The sequence below is a fragment of the Dipteris shenzhenensis genome, chromosome 24 (assembly GCF_047967505.1).
Source record: "Dipteris shenzhenensis isolate YYH24624 ecotype China chromosome 24, Dip_SZ_1.0, whole genome shotgun sequence".
Lineage (NCBI taxonomy): Eukaryota > Viridiplantae > Streptophyta > Polypodiopsida > Gleicheniales > Dipteridaceae > Dipteris > Dipteris shenzhenensis.
The window spans coordinates 41,164,769-41,185,220 of NC_141619.1; the positions used below are offsets into that span (position 1 = coordinate 41,164,769).

At 44.0% G+C, this 20,452-nt stretch overlaps 1 protein-coding gene across 1 annotated transcript; it reads left to right on the forward strand.

Moving 5' to 3' along the window:
- Positions 1-7,535: 7,535 nt before the first annotated feature.
- Positions 7,536-9,461, forward strand: LOC147886604 (uncharacterized). The gene is made up of 7 exons (XM_087395283.1): positions 7,536-7,918; positions 8,156-8,276; positions 8,425-8,612; positions 8,697-8,774; positions 8,978-9,053; positions 9,140-9,238; positions 9,439-9,461. Exons 1-7 carry the CDS (start codon positions 7,610-7,612, stop codon positions 9,459-9,461), a joined length of 894 nt encoding a protein of 297 aa, XP_087251409.1. The 5' UTR covers positions 7,536-7,609.
- Positions 9,462-20,452: the final 10,991 nt, after the last annotated feature.

Below are 20,452 nucleotides of genomic sequence, written 5' to 3' on the forward strand. Positions count from 1 at the left end.
CATTTCGGATAGGAACCAAGCCGTGGTTCATTGAGCAAGAGGCAATGGGAGCGACAGTCGATTGGGCTGAGGTGGCTGCTCGCACGGTATAAGTTTACTCCTACTTGTAATCTCACTTTTTAATTTAAGTTCCAATCTAATTTTCGATTTATATGGTTCACTCTCAGGGTCAAAGCTCAAGCGTCCCATCATCAGAGACGAGCGATCAACAGGGGCAAGGATCGGACGCAGGTGCCGATGACGAGGGAGAAGACGCAGGTGTCGGGGACGAGGGAGAAGATGCAGGTGCCGAGGACCAGGGAACAGCCCAACAAGACGATTCGGATTCGGATTCGGATTAGTAGTGGTAGTAGCATTTTGTATATCCGCTCGTTAGAGCCATTTTGTATCGCCCTTTCACAGGGTAATTTTGTTTCAAACACAGTTGTATATGTATATGCATTTCTTCCTCATCGTTCACAAGAACAATTTTGTATCACCCTGCAAGCAAGGGAAATTTTGTTATAAAAAACTTTCTTTTGTAATTACAAAAAAAAAAAAAGGGTTAGTGGGGCTAAACAGGGCCAAAAGGAAGCCCTGTTTAGCCCCACTAACCCTTTTTTTTAACTTCTGTTAATCGTCGCTATATAGCGACGTTTACCAGTGTCGCTATATAGCGACGATTAACAGAGTCGCTATATAGCGACGTTTTTATCGTCGCTATATAGCGACGTTTACATCGTCGCTATATAGCGACGATTAACAGCATCGCTATATAGCGACGGTTTATAGCGACGCTCCTTTTCCGACGATTTTAACGACTTTTATAGCGACCTTTGCGCCCGTGAAAAAAAAAAAATTTAATGTAAAAAGCGTCGGTATTTCCGTCGGAAAATGGCCTATGCCTTGTAGTGGGAGAAGGTTCTAGTAGGTTTTATTGATCTAGTTTATGTAAGCACAGAGGATCAAGTAGGTGACATATTCATGAAGGCATTGGGTGTAGAGAAGCTACGCAATTTTAGAGACCTGCTTGGTGTGCAGGCATGGGGATTGAGCTCGAGGGGGGGTATCGAGATCCACTCGTGATATGCCAGGGTGACCGTTGTGCATTTATGTCATCGACTTGTTAGTTGCAGATGCGGTTGGTACACCGCCCATGAATAATAGCTGGATGACAGCTACCTTTATGTACTCTAGTTAGTGGCTCAGTTAGTATGCCACCTAGGTTAGCTGAGTTTGGTTTGAGACCCACATATAGGGTTCACCTATTCCTTTTGTACTTAGAGAGAGTTCTTTTGGCTTTCACAACTAAGAAGAGGGAAACTGTTTTCAGCCTCCACCTTTGTGTGTATTCCCCCATTGTGTATGTGAGAAAGCTGCAAGTGAGACTTCTTACTTCTCTCCCACTCTCTTCACACACCGTTGGTAGTTTCTTTGTCTGTCGTGCTTGCTGCACTTGCGGAACGTCCGCAAGGGGTTGGCTCTGAGCATGGCATGAATAAAGCAGCGCATGCTTTTCCAATGTGCATGCAATTGCAAAGTTTCACATGCCTTGCAAGCCGGTCCTCATCTAATCATTGATGCCACATGGTTTGCACCTTTGGGTTGCTACATTCGGTCTACCACTGCATATGGCAACTCTGCTCATCGTACAAACAAAATCAGTGGTTCATTGCTTATGTAGAAGAAGCATGGACATGGCAGGGCGAGGTAGACACTTTGTATTGCTAAGTTTTCTTGTATACAATGATCAAGTTGGGTGCTTTGAAGGTAGGTGTGAAAGGGTGTGTTCATCACTTTTGCAAAGGCAAGCGGCATGCAAGGGAATGTCTCCTTATACATTTGAATAATATCAGTAGAAACACATTCTACACTTGGAATTGCAAACAGTAAAGCATCCCATGTCTTCATCACAAGTTATTTTTAAAAAACGATCTTCTTATTGCAAGATATGCAGGCTCCCTCCATGGCTTCAGACTATGGACATCATTTCACCACAATTTATTAAAGGCTATGTGCAATGTAAGATGCCTGTGGGTGAACAGAATGGTCAGAGAGCTACTAGGGATTCTCTTTAAGCATGAGCATCAAAGGTTGTGATGAAGCCCACACTGCTTATAGTGAAGGCACCCAAAGGTTGTTGATCCAACAAGAGGCTCTAGGTAGCAACCACACTACGCGTGTAATACTCCATGAACGGGTGCCTCAACCACAATACCTCATCTACGTATGCCCCGCAAAGCTTCACTTCCACATGTGAACCATCTTGAAGAACTACACGACCTTTGAGTGAAGGGATTCGGAGGTGTCATGTGGACTGTCACACATGTAGCAAAAGGGGTGAGTGGGATCACGGCTCACACGGGAACCCGCATACTCACCACACTGAAACTCCGCCAATAGGCCATTGAGGTCAGTAAAATGCAATACTCCATTGACCTATGCATAACGTTCCAAAGGCATTTCCATTCGCATGAGCATGGCAAAAATTATTTTCACAAAATTCTCAAGCATCACCCATAGTGTTTCCCGAGCTTACCTTTTGATCATAGCCAAGGTCAGAAACTTGCCAGCCAAATGGGATGAGTAGCCTTTCAAGAAGCCTACCCTCAGGGACCGTTGCAAGGATAGTGAAATAAAAAATAGCAAGCGAATGGCGTGCACGCATGTATGAGATGTTTCCAGCTACGCACATCACAATATCCCCATCATAGTGTGTGCACTTTATAAAATAGCAAAGAGGTAAAAGGGTAGGGCTTACATTTGCGCGGTCTTCGGGATTAGGTCCATCCACTATAATGATTTGCTCTGATGAAGAGATATCCTAGTCAATTTTTACTACCACAAAAGCAATTGTTTCCATCACTGATGTAAAAGAAACTCTTCCATTTTGCTCTTTTGAGGTACGAGATGAAGCGTCCCAATGAAAGATTCAGCTTTCACAACACCGATCGTTGAATTAACATGCAAAGACACGTCACAAGTTTCACCTTCACCGATGGCTTTTTTTGCTATGTTCTATAAAATTCCTCCACCTCAGGAATGTCCCTTAACTGGAAAAGATAGTTGTGCAAAACATGTAAAGTGATTGTCTCGTATCAATCGGAGTCGGTGAGGTCTACTTGCATATATGTGGGGTAAGCTACGTCTCTTCCCTTGTAAGTTTCATACTTGGCAGCTACACAGCCCTCGAATGCAAAGCGATGATTGATGTACTTTGATAACTCTTCTATTTTCAAGATGGGGAGTGCATTGGAGTGCCCCACTTTATGGTTGGTTGGCACCAGTGCCCTTGAGTTAGGGGGTGTTTGTTGGCGAGGATTCTTTGCCTCTTTGCTATTGTTCTCACCTCGTTTCTTGCCACTAGGGTTGCACTTACTACATATGAGCATAAAGAGAATCTCCTTTGACCATTCATTACCACAGGGTATGTACCAGTATATGATGCTAACTCAAGCCTCATTGGCCTTGAGAGACGAGATCCTTTGTCGGTAAGCCCTCAACACGAGTCACATTCAGCAATTAGCCCTCAGCATGAGGCAAATTTGATGGTAAGTCCTCAGTACGAGGTAGTCCCATAAGAACAGATTGATTCTAGTGATGTACATCCATCACTCTCATGCATGGATCCAACTCCATCTTTTGCCACAAATGCTACAAATACTCTCAGTAGGAGTTCGCCAGTGATCATGCATTTCTTCAGCAAGTAAGTCCTCAGTACGAGGCACTCACATCTTCTGCCGCATGTAGAGATATATGCCACAGTGCATTCAACTCTTCAGGTGATTCCATTCCAACATCCATTACTGATGCGTTCGCCAGTGATCATGCATTTCTTCAGCAGGTAAGTCCTCAGTACGAGGCACTCACATCTTCTGCCGCATGTAGAGATATATGCCACAACACATTCAACTCTTCAGGTGATTCCATTCCAGCATCCATCATTGAACTTTCACCTCTGATACGGAGATCATCACCTTGGACAAAGTTTCCATGAGCAGTACAGAGCACTAGATCAGTCCTCAAGACATTCCAGCATCGGCTTAATCGGCTTAGTCATGCTGCATCGCACCACCCTTGGATCCAGTGATCACCACCTCTTTTGATCAACAGATCATTCCTGAGCATGAGGATATCTATGTATCAGTGTGGTCGTGCCCCGGTGCAACGGACATCATCAGGTTCAACCATAGCGCAACCTCAGGAGAGTCAGTGTTTCATCATGCACTTATGGCTGTAGTATATAGTCCTTACTTGATGCACCTCAGTGGTTGGATCCACGAGTTCAGATCAGTCTTGACATCACCATTCGGCACTTCATTCGCTTCAGGGACATCCTATGCATTTTCAGTGATATTTTAGGCTTCTAGGCCTTTACACTATCAGCTCTTTCTTGATGAGCCTACAACAGATGCTACATCCCATGCCGATAATTGTTTAGCCATGCACACATCAGACGACGACCTTCAGCTCATGACAGTTGAGCATATAGGTTTGACATGTTGCCATACCTTGTCAATTTTACGGGCCTATTCTTCAATAGAGCAGCGTATCATACTTGCACCTTCGGACCCATATTTTCAGCCCCTGGGTTACTCTGTCCACATCGACTATGCGGTCTTCTTCAACACTGGATCATATGACAGAGACTACACTATTGCAACATACCTTACACATTGCTGTCAGTTCTTTTGGGTTGGTGATACCCTTGTATGTCACAATCTACCGGATCACTTCTTCACGGCTACATCGACTAGCTTCACATCTGGGTGCCTCTTCTTTAGAGCAGCGGCACATTCCATGACGACTTATGACATGTTCATCCTTGACATGCTCGGCATGCAACCATACACATAGTTTTACACGCAGTCATCTTTTGACCGACCAGTCTTGATCTAGGTGGACATCACATGTATATATTCATGTTCATGTTCAATATAACTTAGTGTACAGGTAGCTATATCGTGTGCACTCCTCTCTCTCTCTCTCTCTCTCTCTCTCTCTCTCTCACTTCCACTATCAGCTGGATGCAAAACTTTGCGAGACAAGGGGTTGATAGCCTGTGGGAACAAAGCCAATGACAGAGTGGACTATGGCAGATTGTGGTGCATTGCTGAAATGCCTTCTCCATTTTATAGGAGATGGACCTCACGTTTGCAAAGCAGCTCCAATAGTGCAACCAATTTACAGAGGTGGCATTCAAGAGCAGCCTCGTGCTTGAGCAGGTGGCGGACTTCAAACTTTGCATGGTCAGACATGATCACAAAACGATTCAAGAATGTAGAATACATGCACATCTTCTCTAACATTTTTGCATAGGGACGTTGAGTTACTCACGTGCCTTGGTGCATCACGGAACCACACAAAACCTCGACCTCTCTTTGCGTGATGGTGAAAACACCCACTTAAATGCAATTCTTAGGACAAAATCCGTGAAGGGGAAGGTTGGTAGTGTTTATTTTTCAGCTCGCTCAAGGAAAATAGGTTACTCTCTCTCCTTAATTCATGTCGACGGACTTCATGCTCAAGTATGTTGTGTCCTTGTGATAGCTCTATCGTGCACTCTTCTATTGCATATTCTAATTCATTATTGCTCTATACTTTTACAATATGCAGGTCTACCCGGAGAATCTACCCTTCCATTCTCTGCCGTTGAACAGATGAACAGTTAGTCGTTGGGAATCTTCGAAAGCACGACCCTCTTAGCAATTCGGTCCATCACATCAGACTGGGCAAACATTGATCTCCCTCAGAAAGGAGGCCCTATATAAAATGAAATTCGGAGATTCAAAGTATTAGGCGTGCCTCTGCTACGTAAGATGTTCCACACTGTTGTTGCAAACGTGATACGTGAGAAAGACCGTTTCATCCACGGAATAAGCCGAACTTGTGAAGACGGTCAAAAGCGAGGAGAGAATGAGATCCAAACGAAGCACTCGTGTAAAAGGGAGCACTCGTGTAAGAGGGAGCTCACCCTGAGCACATGCTTGGGAGGCCATAGCTTCGAAGGCTGTCTTGAGGGTCTTTCGTGACGCCTTGTGAATGCCCAATTTCTTAACTAAAGACCCTTCCTTCTACTGACGCTTCACCTGCGAAGGATCCACCCGAACACAGATTCGTGCAAGGTGAAGAGAGCTAGATGGTGCAATCAACGGAGCAGGAGACCACGCCAGCTGCATCGACGAACATCGACCCAGGTTACGTGAAAACATCAATGCGAACCCAGATCGCACGGGCATTTACGCACCTGCTTTTGTAGCAACAGCAGGATTGCCTCCACCTTTAGCATTAGCGTTGGCAGAGGTAACTTCGTCAGTGCACGAATCAATTGTGGGCTTGCCAAACTTCTCCAACTTTGCAAAAGAAACGATGCTCTCAGGACGAATGATTTCACACATGCCGGGTCCACGAACTCAGAAACGAAAAAGGAAGTCTGAAACGAAATCAAAGAAAGCCCAGCTCCCACAATTCAACGCTGCGAGGCACCTCGTGCAAAGTTCCCGCTACCCATGTTCATGGACTCGGCAGGGGCGGCCGCATCTCCAACCTATGCAGCATCGAAAGCAACCATCTCTGCGAAGAGGTCGATGTATCCGTTCACAAGCAAAAGCAAGGCCGATTGCAAACACGCAGTGTTCTTTCCTGCACTGTCACCGACCTCACATTAGACCTCGCGCGACCACTGACATAATCAGAAGCACTGCATACACAAGGTGTTGCATGGGGCATCTCTACTGACCACACCCACTGGAGCGTGTGTCTGTCGTGCCCCTGCACCAACTCCCAAGCGGCAAAGAACGTCGGAAGGACAATCAACACCACTCGACAAAAAAACAAGCTGAATGACTTTTGTCATTCATAAGCCTGCCCAAAAGGAGTTGGAGCAAGGGTGTAGCTTCTAGGCTACGTCACGATAATGTGGGCTTGGAGATGTAGAGTGGGGGGAGACTTGAGAGAGAGAGAGGGGGAGAGAGGGAGAAAATGGTGGAACTTCCAAGTACTCTCTAGAACAATAAAATAAATACAAAAATAAGCAATTTCGCTTTCAAGGGCCCTCGTCTCACCTTAGGCCTCTCTGAGGGCAAGCAAAAAAAAGGTCGGCCACAAAATTACTTGGAATTTCGTTGTAGCTTTGGAAGGCTGCATCCCCTTTTTGAGAGATGAGGTGTTTGCTCCGTGGGCGTTCCCTTTGCATGGGACGTTGTGTTAGTCATGGGAATCTAAGTTGTGGGTAAAAAAATGCATTTACAAAGGAAGAAGGAAAGGAAATAGGAGAAGGTGCTAGAGGGCGGTGTGTCTCTATATTCTCTCTTATTACAATTTCTTGAAGCTTTTCTCTTTTCTTTTCTCTAACACCTTGTTGGGTGTGTCTTCAAAGGTGTTGGGAGATCTATAGCTTGTCTTCTCTCAACACCTTTGAAGACTATAGGCTGAGTCCCCTTTCTAAGGTATGAAGTGTTTGCTCCGAGGCGTTCCTTTGCATGGGACGTTGTTGCTTCAAAAAAATGCAACAAACGAAGAGAGTAAAGGAAATAGGAGAAGGCGGTGTGTCTCTATATTCTCTCTTATAATTACGACTTCTTGAAGCTTGTCTCTTTTCTCTCAACGTGATCTACAGCTTGTCTTCACTATGCAGGCTGGCGATGGCCCCGGCTATGGCCGCACCCCCCCCCTTGCCTTCCCCGCTGCCTTTCCTGATTTCCCCAGCCCCTTCGGTGACTTGGGCATTTTCGGAAACTCCGGTTTCTTCGATGGTTTCTTCTCTTTTGACCCTTTCGATCATCCCTTCTTCTCTCGCCCCTTCGGCAGCTCGCTTGGGTCCTCTGGTGGCCTCTTCGGTCCTGGTGGATTCCCGGGAATCGGTCTCGGCGGCAGTAGGCTCTTCGCCCCCCCTCATGGTGGCTTCTTGAATCAGAGTCCCTTCCTGCCACCTCAAACTGTAAGTTTTTGTTGGCAAATTTGTCTGTCTGTGATAGTTTGCTTTGTATCATAACCATATATAAGTGCAATTGAAGCTGGATAAGAGGTTCTCGTAGGTTTGCTATTTCTCAAACTTGCTCATTGTTTGTGTGCAGTGACGTTTGAATTAGGTGCAGATGTTGAGCTAACGTTTGGATTAGGTGCAGATGGTTTTTGGGTTTACAGATTGAAAACTTGCGGTTCCCTTTATGTACAGGAAAGCAGAAGGGGCCCCGTGATTGAAGAACTTCCCGATGATCATGAAGAAACTGCTGAAAGCAACCCTAGAGGCAGGCAGGAGCCCATTGTTGAACATCCTGACGATGACATAGGTTCAGGTATTTTTTATGAAGGTTCAGCAAGCCGCTTCCTTTCAGCCGTTCATTGCAATTGGTCATTTATGATGTTTTATTCTTTGGACGCTTTCTCGCAAGGGATAGGGACATTGAGAGTGATAATTTACTTGGTGATCATCTTGTTGCATAGGGGGCACAACACGCCTGTCGAGGAACCAACCACGCCAGGGCCAGCTTTTTCAGAGCCCGTCAAACGTCGGCTACCAACCGAATAATGGCTATCAAAGTTTTAGCTTTCAAAGCTCTTCGATGACGTATGGTGGATCCGGGGGGTCTTATTATACTTCTTCGTCATCTCGAAGAGTAGCACCCGATGGGGTAACAGAATTCACTCCCAACCTTTAACATTTTTTCTCGTGATGCTCTCTGAGGATATAGCTTAAAGATGTACACGGTGCACAGGTGATGGAAGAGGAACATTTTGAGAAAGACTCGTATGGAAAAGAGACTAGGAGTACAGTAAGGGGACTTCACGATAAGGTTAGTCTCCGCTTGGGTTTTACTTGATTATTTAGTTAAGCCTAGCGTATCCTCTTCTCGTGTAGTATTGCAGTGCTGATACCAGGCTATGATTGGAGTACGAATTTCAGTGCTGAAATTTTTATTTTAGTAGGCTATGCTCTTCTCGTGTATAAGTTCTAGTGCTGAAGCGTTTGTTTACAAATGCATTTGATGTCAATTAGGTGCACGCAATTACAAAAAAACGAAATGCGAGTGCTCCAGAGACAACAGTAGAGACTCTGCACAATATAAATCCAGGTATATTATTCGCAACATCACTGTTTCAATGTGCGCATCTTGATGATTCTAGTTGCTAATGCTGATGCGGTGTCTCTTTTGGTCAGAGGAAGCTCCTCATTTTGATGCACAATGGGAAGATCATGCCGGGAGAAGTCTTCCAGGTTGGAACAGAGGTCGCTCACAGATGTTGGAAGGTGGCAGCGGTAGTGAGTGAAATTTTTACTCTACTATTTTCTGAGAATTTGGCCTTTAGTCGTAACGTTTCAGGATCTGTGACTCTCAACCATCATCATCTTTTATAAGAATGCATCAATAAGCTACGACATAGCTCAGCCAAACAGCAAGCTTGTAACGTATAGACGAAATCATAAGCTGTTCATGTCTCCTGCTTCATTGATTGTAGGGTCAACTGATCAACCACGATGAAGGTGTGTAACATGCATAGACTGGAGCTGAAGGGATTAAGAATGTTTTGAAGTTGTTAATTGTATGCATATTTCACATACATGTGCAGGGTGCAATGCAATATAGGGTGTGGCTTGTATAATGTTACTGACTGCCTTTCTGCACAGGCAATCGGACGGGAACAAGCCGCCAAAGAAGCAGAGGATAAAACTTAACTAGTGTCTGCTCTCTGTAGACTTTTGGCAACCGTGTAATAAAACTGATCTGTGTTCTAAGCCTACTGTTTGTACAAATGTTCTCTCTCTCTCTCTCTCCCCCCCCAAACGGTAGCGTGCGTGTGTGTATGTACGTGCCTTCATTCGATTTCTGTTGTTGTTATTTGCCACTACTCGTCTGGTTTGCATATGGGTGCGACCGAGTTATCACACACAATTGAGTTATCTCACGCAATTGAGCACAGTATGAGAGAGCGAACCCATACCACGTCAATAGTTTATGGATCTAAACCTATGCCCATCTAGCTAGACAATTGCATGCACTCAATAGTGTGCCATTTTCCATAACCATGTTTCCATTGCAAAGGTGACTCCCATTCTGCCACTCTAAGCATTTTCAATCAGTACACAAATAATTCCCCACCGCAAAACCCGAAACCCCCCCCAACCCACCCCTCAAACCTTCCCCCCCTTGCGGGGTGGGCGCCAAAACCTTGTATTCCTATAGCAGCATGGAGCATCCTGGGGGAGAACACCCACCTTGACACAGTCTAAAGATTTTATGTACAAAGATATGAATTCTTTTTACTGCATCATTTTTCCTTTGTGAGTTTATTGAGCGAAATCAAGCTTTTCTCCAATGTGACATTTTTTTTCTAATAAAGTGTGATGCTTTGTTGTGTGTTGTGGGTGGTGTGGGGACATAGCATCAATGTCCCTAGGGGGAAACTTTACTTTGTGAAACAAGTGATTCCTCTTTTTGACAGCTTGATTGTTCTTCACAAATTCAGTCAAGTGCAGGGACCCATGGGTGACTTGTTTGAAACCTTTCGAATCCTTTTGGTGGCAAAATGTATCCTCATATTCTTGTCTTTTGTAAGAGTGATTATATCTCTCAACTTGGTTGTTTAGTCATTGAGCTATATTTCACAAAAAGTGTTTGTCCTTGAAGTTGCTCTCTCTCTTTCAGTACCTTCATGTCTTCAGCCCATGATTCCATGTTATGAGGTGGCTCTGTACCATCACCAATATCTTGAAGACTACAGGTGCCATCACCAATATCTTGAAGACTACAGGTGCTACTGATTAGGCTCGGTTTTCGTGCATGTTCACTAGGACTTATGGGGGCTTTGTCATAGTTTATACTCATAATGGCCAACCAAAAGGATAAAGGGAGATATTGGTTATAGTGTAATGAGATCTAGCTTAGATGTCTTCACAAAGCCAGTTTCCCTCAATAAGTTCTCATACTTTCAGCAATAGCTTGGTCTTTGTCAACTACATCTTAAGAGGGAGTGAAGGTGAGCTCCATAGATGCTTGATGCATGCAGCAGACTATTTAAGGCTAGATCTAGTCCCTAAATTTCATAGTCTAGAATCTAGAAGACATCCAAGGTCTAGAATCCAAAGCTCAAGCCATTCAACAAACCCTCCATAAACCTGAATTCGTCGAACCTATTTTGAATCTATTGGTCAATCCTTCAAGCCGTACTTTAGACGGCATATACAAAAGATCAGGAATTGTCATTCAATTTTTCAAACTAGCATCTGGTGCCATGTTAGAGATTGGGATCCAGTGTCCGAAATCCAGCAGCTAAATGTTAGTGAAGCCAATGGTAGTTGAGGAGGTCAAGATTTGATTTTTAGTCAAACACAAAGATACGACTACCACACATCAAGCCCAAGTCCACCATTGGCTGCCAAAGTTAGAGGTTCAAGGTCTAAAGGTCAGATCTATGTGGCCACAAGATTTGACAATGCTTCGTAGTAATTGAGCTTGACTATTCATCCGCATAGGTATGAGATTCGATGGCCTAGACTCACAATTCACACTTGATGATCAATCAAATTCTAGGATCTAATTGCGGTCATGCCTAAGACCTATGGGCAAATTTTAAGGATGGACGCACATGGTTACCTTCTAGGCTTACAATCAACAATATGTCAACCTGAACTTGATAACTCACATTCAAGATCCTCACCAAATGTGTGCATGCCTAAATGTCAAAATAATATGGTATAAGTACCCGTTCTTGAGTGTGGCTCTTGATCAAGTTGTCAGTTAGGTCAAGATGCAACAAAGCCATTACTCCTTTGAGCATCCACCAAGTTCTCATCTTCATCTCGTAGAGGATAAGGCAAGAGATCTATCCTCTACGCTATTCCATTCAATTGTGTCTTCGTGTGACAGAGTGCATCATCGAGTGCCATATTGCATTCACTTTCGAAGTGAATGCCATCCACCTTGCAGGGTGTACTGTTTATCAGAGAAGGTTGTCACTAGAGTACAGAGAGAGGGAGTAGGACTTCCACTTCATTAAAGAGATACATTTTAGGGTGGTCAAGGTGATCGTAATGTCAGGAGGGCCTAGTGGGACTCCATAGCCATTAGATGTAAACGATTAAGAGTTTTGAGAAGAAGCCATGATCCTCAGAGGGCCCACTAGGGACCTTCACCAGACCTTCACCAATAAATCCATAGTAGCTCATTAATGGTATTTTATCCCAACCCCTTTATCTACAATGACTTCATGCATCAAGGCCCGCAGCTATTTTGTTGATTTCCAACCTCATCACCATTTTGTGTTTTTGGTAGCATCAAGGTGTTTACAAACTTATGCCAAGGTGGGAATGCCTACGAATAATGGACATGCAAGATTGCCCGTCCAAATGCATTCAATGCACCATACGCAGGCAAGATTGCGGGTAGTCTATAAACACATTCAGTCCCACTAGTTTTGTAGTTCATCATGATGGATCGGGGTTCCATCTGGTCCAGTGCTAAGGCCCATTGCTAGTCCTGAGGCTACTACCAAAAGCACAATGTGGCTCAACCGATTGCAAAGTTCAAACTTCAATGCAAAGCCAAGGTCGGGCCAACCTCCTAGAACCAACGAATTCCACATGGTCATAATGAGCTAGAAGTTTTATCATGTTCATTAGTTCTTAGACACCAACAAAGGAGAGCAACCAAGGAGACTCAGATATGGTTCTTATTCTCTATCGGGCCAACTAGAAGATGTCGCGATCGATTCCCACCTAAGTCTCCAAGCTAGATCATTAAGGAGGACTGTCTTACAAGGCATGATCAAGTGGAAGGGGTAGGAGAGCATCCAGTTGTGAGAAACTGGAGTCGGTTCAGTTTAGCATAGGGGATATCAAGAGATGTGATGCCGAGTGGAGAGCTAAGTGAAGAAGCTATGCATGCTCATTGAGTGGGCGAGAGCCACTAGAGTGCCAAGCCAGATAACAGGTTGACTCTAGATTGTCTCATCGAGCAAATCCATCAAGGGAATGGTAACTTCTCCTTTGGGGTGATAAAGTTTGAAATTGATAGTGGATGGCTACTGTTGGGTATTAAGGGATTTCTAGTAGACACCTTGAACACATGTGATAGTCTAGGTTTTGATATAAAATATGAGTCTCTCTATGCGATCATGAGCATGATCTAAAGGTGCCCAAAAAGTGCATTCTAATCACCACAGTGGTTGAAGTGCGAAGGGATTTCTAATATATGTGTCGAATGCACGTTTGATATAGTCAATAGGTCTAAACACAGCTCTAGAATATGAGTGTCTCTATGCAATCATGAGCATGCATTAAAAGTGCCCAAAAAGCACTCAAATAGTACTAAAAAGTGCATTCCAAGGTGTTGGCTTTTTCAATAGCTTAGGCAAACTTTGTAGGGTGTGTAAGGTGGCTTGAATAAGTTCAAGAGTTTTTGGCAGATGGCACGTTGCCATGCAGAGCTTATACATGGGCTTTGAAGAATCGTCTTTTCACAATTGTGAATCGTCTCCCTCTCTAGTTGGTTTGTCATTATACATGCATGGACTCATGAGAGTCACAGATGGTTCCTAGTTGGTTGCAGTAGTAGTGGAAGCTCCTGAGGATGGCATTAGGATTGGTGGCAAGTTTCTATACATAGCAATGGGCGGTGTTCTACGACTCCATGAAGTTTGGGCTGTTGTTGTCACTTGGATGTGATGGACAACTTTCTTTGATGCATATATATTGAGCAGATGTTCATGTGATAGCATTGTGAAAGTTTGAGTCTGTTGTTATAGTTGTCTAGTCGTTTGTGTCTGCCTTTGTGGCAAGGACAAGTGCGAGTCTTTTCGGTGTCCTTTAGACATAGTGACTACAAAAATCCCCATAGAGATGAGAAGTATTTTGTATCCTTGCAAAATCCCTAAAAGGGTGAGAAGTATTCTGAGCATTTTGTTTATAATTTTTTGGTTGTTGTGTCTGCCTTTGTGGCAACAACAAGTCCGAGTCTTTTGGGTGTCCTTTGGACACTGAAAAAAAAGGCCCGTAGAGATGAGAATTAGTATGAGTATTTTTCACCTTTCAAAAGCCTGGTAGGGATGAGCAGTAGTTGGATGTCCTTTGTACACTACAGGAATCCCCATAGGGATGAGGAAAAACCCTCATAAGGATGGGCAGTAGTCTTGTGGGTGTCCTTTGTACACTACAAAAGCCCCGTAGGGATAACCAGTAGTCGAAGTTTTGTCTGAGTATTTTCTCAGATGATTAGCTGTCGTATCTTTTGTTAGAATCTCCTGTGTTTGGGTTTCTCTATTTCTTTCGTTATTTCATGTGAAGTTCTCAAGTGGTGATTAAGCATGATTGTGGAGATATTGGCTTTACTAGTCTTGAATTCCAACAATTGGTATCAGAGCTTGAGTTTCCAAGAGAGTTGAACGTCGATTGTGTCAGGAGTTTTAGGTGAGGACTTCATCCAAGTTGATATGGAGAGTTGGTGGTCTAAGTCTCATAGGTTAGGACTGTTGAGATATCGAGCTCCACTCGTGATATGCCAGGGTGACTGTTGTGCATTTATGTCACCGACTTGTTAGCTGCTGATGCGGTTGGTACACCGCCCATGAATAATAGCTGGATGACAGCTATCTTTATGTACTCTAGTTAGTGGCTCAGTTAGTATCCCACCTAGGTTAGTTGAGTTTGGTTTGAGACCCACATATAGGGTTCATCTGTTCCTTTTGTACTAAGAGAGAGAGTTCTTTTGGCTTTCACAACTAAGAAGAGGAAAACTGTTTTCAGCCTCCACCTTTGTGTGTATTCCCCCATTGTGTATGTGAGAAAGCTACAAGTGAGACTCCTTACTTCTCTCCCACTCTCTTCACATGGTATTAGAACTCGGTTCATGGTAAGGAGCTCAAGAAAGCAAACCAAGTTCACGGTGTCTTGGTAAGAGGATCAGTGTTGCTTTCCTTTTTCGAGTTTGGGAGCAAATCTCTATAGGTAGCACAGCCGAAAAGTGCAAGAGTGCACTGGATTGGGATGCCCTTCGCGGTGTGGCGAGAGGGTACTATATGCTGCGGGACAGGGCGACGCCCTAGGTGACATTATTTTTTTGATTCGGGGCCATTTCAGGGCCCATTTTGGTGGCGGAAGTTTTTCGCAAGCACTCAGAAAGGTGCCCTGTTTTTACTGTGCGACCACTATTTTGCAGGTCGGTGAAAGATTATCGCAGAAATTGCATCGTATGCCTATGCGCAGAGATATTGGGAGTAACAGAATCATTCTTATTGCCTGTTGATGCAAAATCGTCACTAAGAAGTGACTGTGTGGTCAAATACCACTTGCGTCAGTTTTGCAGATTTGCCCTTATGAGGCACAAGTTGTGTTTTTTGCAGTGACAAAATATTTTTGCAGTGTTCTGTAATGGCGTCTGATGCTCTTTCATAGATAGTCACTGAAAAGCTTGACAAGAACAACTTCCCAGCATGGAAGTTTAGAATGACGAATTTCCTTAAGGGAAAAGGCTATTGGGAGCTCATTACTGGAGCTGAACAAGAACCAGTTATTCTTAATGTTCCCAATCAACAGGAGTTACAGGCATTCAATGTAAGAAAATAGTACGCAGCGGAAGATAACAACAAAACGCAAGTACACGATGGAAAGCTGGAGAGAATACAAAAATTCTGATATACCAAACTGCTGATACAACTGATGGTTGGCTGTCCACCCGTGCGCTCTACAGACAGAGCTTCGATGGTGATCTAGACAGATGCTGGACGGAGGACTATGAGCGTGAAGAACTGGTGATCTGATGATAGGGGGTGGCCACTTATATAGTGTAAGTGGTTGACGGTCGGCCCTGTAATAGGCAGTCGGCCTAATAGACAGTCGGCCTGGAAGACCAACCGACCCTTCAGAAAACATGCCGTTGGGCAGATGAAGGATCGCGCATAGGTCATACCGTCGGGCCTGGGGCTACCGGCAGCCCCCGGACCCTGCCGCTGGGGGCTTTGCCCCCAGACCCCCAACCGGGGGCCTGCGCCCCCCGGACCCCCTGCTATCGGGGGGGCTATCGCCCCCCCGAACCCCCCCTTTGTGCAGACGGGTATCTACTCTTGGCTCCTAAGCCATCTCATAACCATCTGGTCTACTCTAAGACCCCTTCCAGTGTCTAAACTGGGGATCCCTCCCAATATCCGATACCCATCATGGCTTCTCCTCATATGGGGGCCTTACAACATTGGGTACACAGAATATTGGTGGGTTACATGAGAGGTGGACATTTGAGCTAACTCTAACATTCAAAGGCTAGCATGAGAGAGCCAGGAAAGTTATGTACTGGCTGTCTATCAGTATTTCAGATTCTATGATTGTGCATATTCAGGATGCAAGCACGCCGAAGGAGGCGTGGGATACTTTAACAAAAATGTATAGCATAAATACGCAAGCCAGGAAAATGCAGCTCAAGCAGGAGTTGCATAATGTGCAGCGAGAAAATATGAGCATCAATGACTACCACATGAAGGTGAACAAGATTGCAGATGCACTTGCTTCCATTGGGTTGCTAGTGGAAGATGATGATTTAGTTTCTATGACCTTGAATGGTCTAGGAAAGCATTATGCACAGTTTCGGACATCCATTGCCGTCCGTGAGAATTTTCCTGATTTTGGGGAGTTGATTGCTCTTCTAATTTCTGAAGAGCAGAGAAATGGTGGTGCATCTTCTTCAGCAGGAACTTCAAAAGAAGCTGTCTTCTATACAAATGCTGGAAGAGGTAGAGGCAGAGGTAGAGCAGGCCGATCTGGAGGCCGTGGCAGAAATCAGAATATGCAGCAAATTCAAGAAAACCAGTCTATGGAGGAGGAGGTGGTAACTTTAGAGGCAGGGGGAGCCAAAGAGGTCGTGGTGGATGGCAAAGAGACCAAAATGCAAACAGCAATGTTGAATGCTACTACTATAATAAAATGGGTCATATGGCTAAAGACTGCTACAAAAAGCAGAATGACGTCATGAATGGAAAATTGCAGTAAGGCAATTATGCATCTCTAGTAGACAGGGTGATGATAGAAATGAGCATTTGTTTATGGTGCACCACATGACCAATTCTGTGACAAGTTGTTGAGGATATGAAAAATAAAGGTCGCTTGATAGCAAAAGGGAAGAAGAAGGGCAGGATGTTTACATTGGATGTGGACATGCCTGAATTGAGTGCAGCAATGTTTGCACATGGGACCGGTGTAGTTACAGATATTGATATCTGGCATAAACGCATTGGTCATGTTAATGTACAGCGACTCAAATTAATGCAGGCCCAAAATATTGTTGCAGGATTGCCTAAGTTCAAGGTTGCAAAAATGCATAAGGTATGTGAAGCCTGTCAATTTGGAAAACAGGCAAGGAAACCAATTCCTAGACATGTTCAAGAGAGTAAGAGGCCATTAGAATTAATCCACTCGGATGTGTGGACTACTAAAGCTGCATCTATTAGAGGCTATCATTATTTTGTCACTTTTATTGATGACTACAGCAGAAAAATTTGGGTGTATTTTATGAAAAAGAAAAGTGAAGTGTTTGGGCATTTCAAAGCTTTTAAAGCTATGGTTGAGAAAGAAACAGGCCTGCAAATAAAATGCCTAAGGTCAGATGGAGGGGGAGAATACCTCTCAAATGAGTTTGCAAGGTTTCTGCAGGAGCATGGCATAAAGCAGCAATATTCATGCAGTCATACCCCACAGCAAAATGGACTTGCAGAAAGGAAAAATAGGCATATTGGAGAGGTATCTCGTGCCATGCTCAACGAAAAAGACCTGCCAGATTATTATTGGGCTGAAGCAGTTGCTATAGCAGTCTACATAATGAACAGGACTCCCACTGCAGCAATACATGGCATGACGCCAGAGGAGAGGTATACTGGTAGGAAACCAGATATTTCTCATTTGAAAGTTTTTGGTTGCATTGCCTATGTTCATGTGCCGGATGAGCTGAGATCCAAGTTGGATCCAAAAGCTGAGAAGTGCATCTTTATTGGTTATTCTCTGCAACAGAAAGGGTATAGATGCTATAACCCTTCTACTCGTAAGTTTACAGTGAGCAGAGATGTTGTTTTCTATGAGATGAGCAGCTGGTATAAACTAGTGAATGTGATTGATGATGTAGATGCACAAAATGGTAATGCTACACAAAATTCACAGCAGCAATCACAAAATATTAGTGGACCTGTAGTGTCCTCTAGTAGTGGTTCACATACTTCGCCATGGATAGGCAGATTGAGATCAGGAGAATCTCCTCAAAGCAATGCAGATAGTGGTATGCAAGTATCACGAAAGGAAAAAGAGAAAGTAGATTAGCCCATGGTTGATGTGAATGCAGGTCACCCTTATGTGGATGGTGAATCCAGTGGCTCAAAACAGAGCCTTGATGATGAGTTAGGTATTCCTTTTGTTGTTACACCTGGAGTAAGGAAGACAAGGGATGTTTTGAGAGCACCTGGTAGTGATCCTATTTTGCGCAGGTCTACCAGAGTTATGTATCCTGTGGATAGGCTAAAATATGATGGATTTATAGCCATTTACTATGCCTATATGGTCAAAGTGATACATGAACCAGAACCCACTTCTTTTGAGCAAGCCATGGGAAAAGAAAAATGGGAGAAAGCCATGGATGAAGAAATGGATGCCTTGGAAGCAAATGCTACATGGGAATTGGTGCTTTTGCCTAAAGACAAGAATGCAATTGGCTGCAAGTGGGTTTATAAGGTGAAGCACAATGCAGATGGTTCTGTGAGCAGATACAAGCAAGATTAGTTGTCAAGGGGTATGCACAGACATATGGCATTGATTATGAAGAAACATTCAGTTCGGTTGCAAGGATGGCAACTGTAAGAGCAGTCATTGCTATGGCTGCATCAAAGGGATGGTCTTTACATCATATGGATGTAAAGAATGCCTTCTTGCATGGTGATTTGCAAGAAGAGGTCTATATGGAGCAGCCACCAGGTTATGTGCATGCTCTTCATCCCGAGTTTTTGTTTGCAGCTTGAAGAAAGCCTTGTATGGCTTGAAGCAAGCACCCAGAGCATGGTCTGACAAGGCAGGACAGTATCTTGTCACTATTGGCTTTCTGATTTCCACGGAAAATTTCTCACTTGAAAGTTCTTATGCTGCTTGTTTTTTATGTTGATGATTTGATCATGACATGTGATAGTAATGAAGATATCCTTTATGTTAAAATGCTATTGAAGCAGAAGTTTGAGATGAAGGATTTGGGAGAGCTACGTTACTTATTGGGCATTGAGGTGATTAGATCCACAAGTGGGATATGGCTCTTGCAAAGGTAGTATGGATTGGACATGCTGTCCAAATATGGGATGACATGCTGCAAGCCTATTTCAATTCCTTTGGAGCAGAATGTGAAGTTGAGCGCAAATGCATGTGAGCTTCTGGAAGACCCTACTATGTACAGACGCATAGTAGAAAGTTTGATTTATATGACTATTACCATGCCAGATTTGAGCTATGCTGTTGGGTTGGTAAGTCAGTTTATGTAGGCTCCAAGGAAACCACATTTGGATGCAGCTAGATGCATACTGAGGTATGCGAAGTCCACATTGCTGTATGGACTATTTTATGAGACTAGGGTTCAGATACAGTTGCATGGATACAATGATGCTGATTGGGCTGGTAGTATTTCTGATAGATGATCTACCAGTGGATATGTGTTCTCTTTTGGGAGTGTTGCAGTCACTTGGAGCAACAAGAAACAGCCTATAGTTGCCTTGTCGAGCACAGAGGCTGAGTACATGGGTGCAGCAATGGCTGCATGTGAGGTAGCTTGGTTGCGTAAGCTACTTTATGATATGCATCAATCTACAGATGGGCCAGTTGTCATTTATTGTGACAACATGAGCAGTATACACTTGGCAAATAACCCAGTCTATCATGCTAGAACAAAGCACATTGAGGTGCATTATCACTATGTGCAGGAGAAGGTTCTAGTAGGTTTTATTGATCTGATTTATGTCAGCACAGAGGATTAGGTAGCTGACATATTCACGAAGGCATTGGGTGCAGAGAAGGTGCGCAAGTTCAGAGACCTGCTTGGTGTGCAGGAATTGGGATTGAGCTCGAGGGGGAGTGTTGAGATATCGAGCTCCACTCGTGATATGCCAGGGTGACCGTTGTGCATTTATGTCACCGACTTGTTAGCTGCAGATGCGGTTGGTACACCACCCATGAATAATAGCTGGATGACAGCTATCTTTATGTACTCTAGTTAGTGGCTCAATTAGTATGCCACCTAGGTTAGCTGAGTTTGGTTTGAGACCCACATATAGGGTTCATCTATTCCTTTTGTACTAAGAGAGAGAGTTTTTGGCTTTCACAACTAAGAAGAGAAAAACTGTTTTCAGCCTCCACCTTTGTGTGTATTCCCCCATTGTGAATGTGAGAAAGCTGCAAGTGAGACTCCTTACTTCTCTCCCCACTCTCTTCACAAGGACTGTGGCACTTTAGAGTTAATGGTAAGAATTTTGC

Coding starts and splice junctions, on each gene's coding strand:
- LOC147886604 (XM_087395283.1), top strand. CDS start 7,610: ATGCAGGCTGGCGATGGCCCCGGCTATGGCCGCACCCCCCCCCTTGCC. Junction 8,277..8,424: donor TGACGATGACATAGGTTCAG/GTATTTTTTATG, acceptor CTTGTTGCATAG/GGGGCACAACACGCCTGTCG. Junction 9,239..9,438: donor GATGTTGGAAGGTGGCAGCG/GTAGTGAGTGAA, acceptor CATTGATTGTAG/GGTCAACTGATCAACCACGA.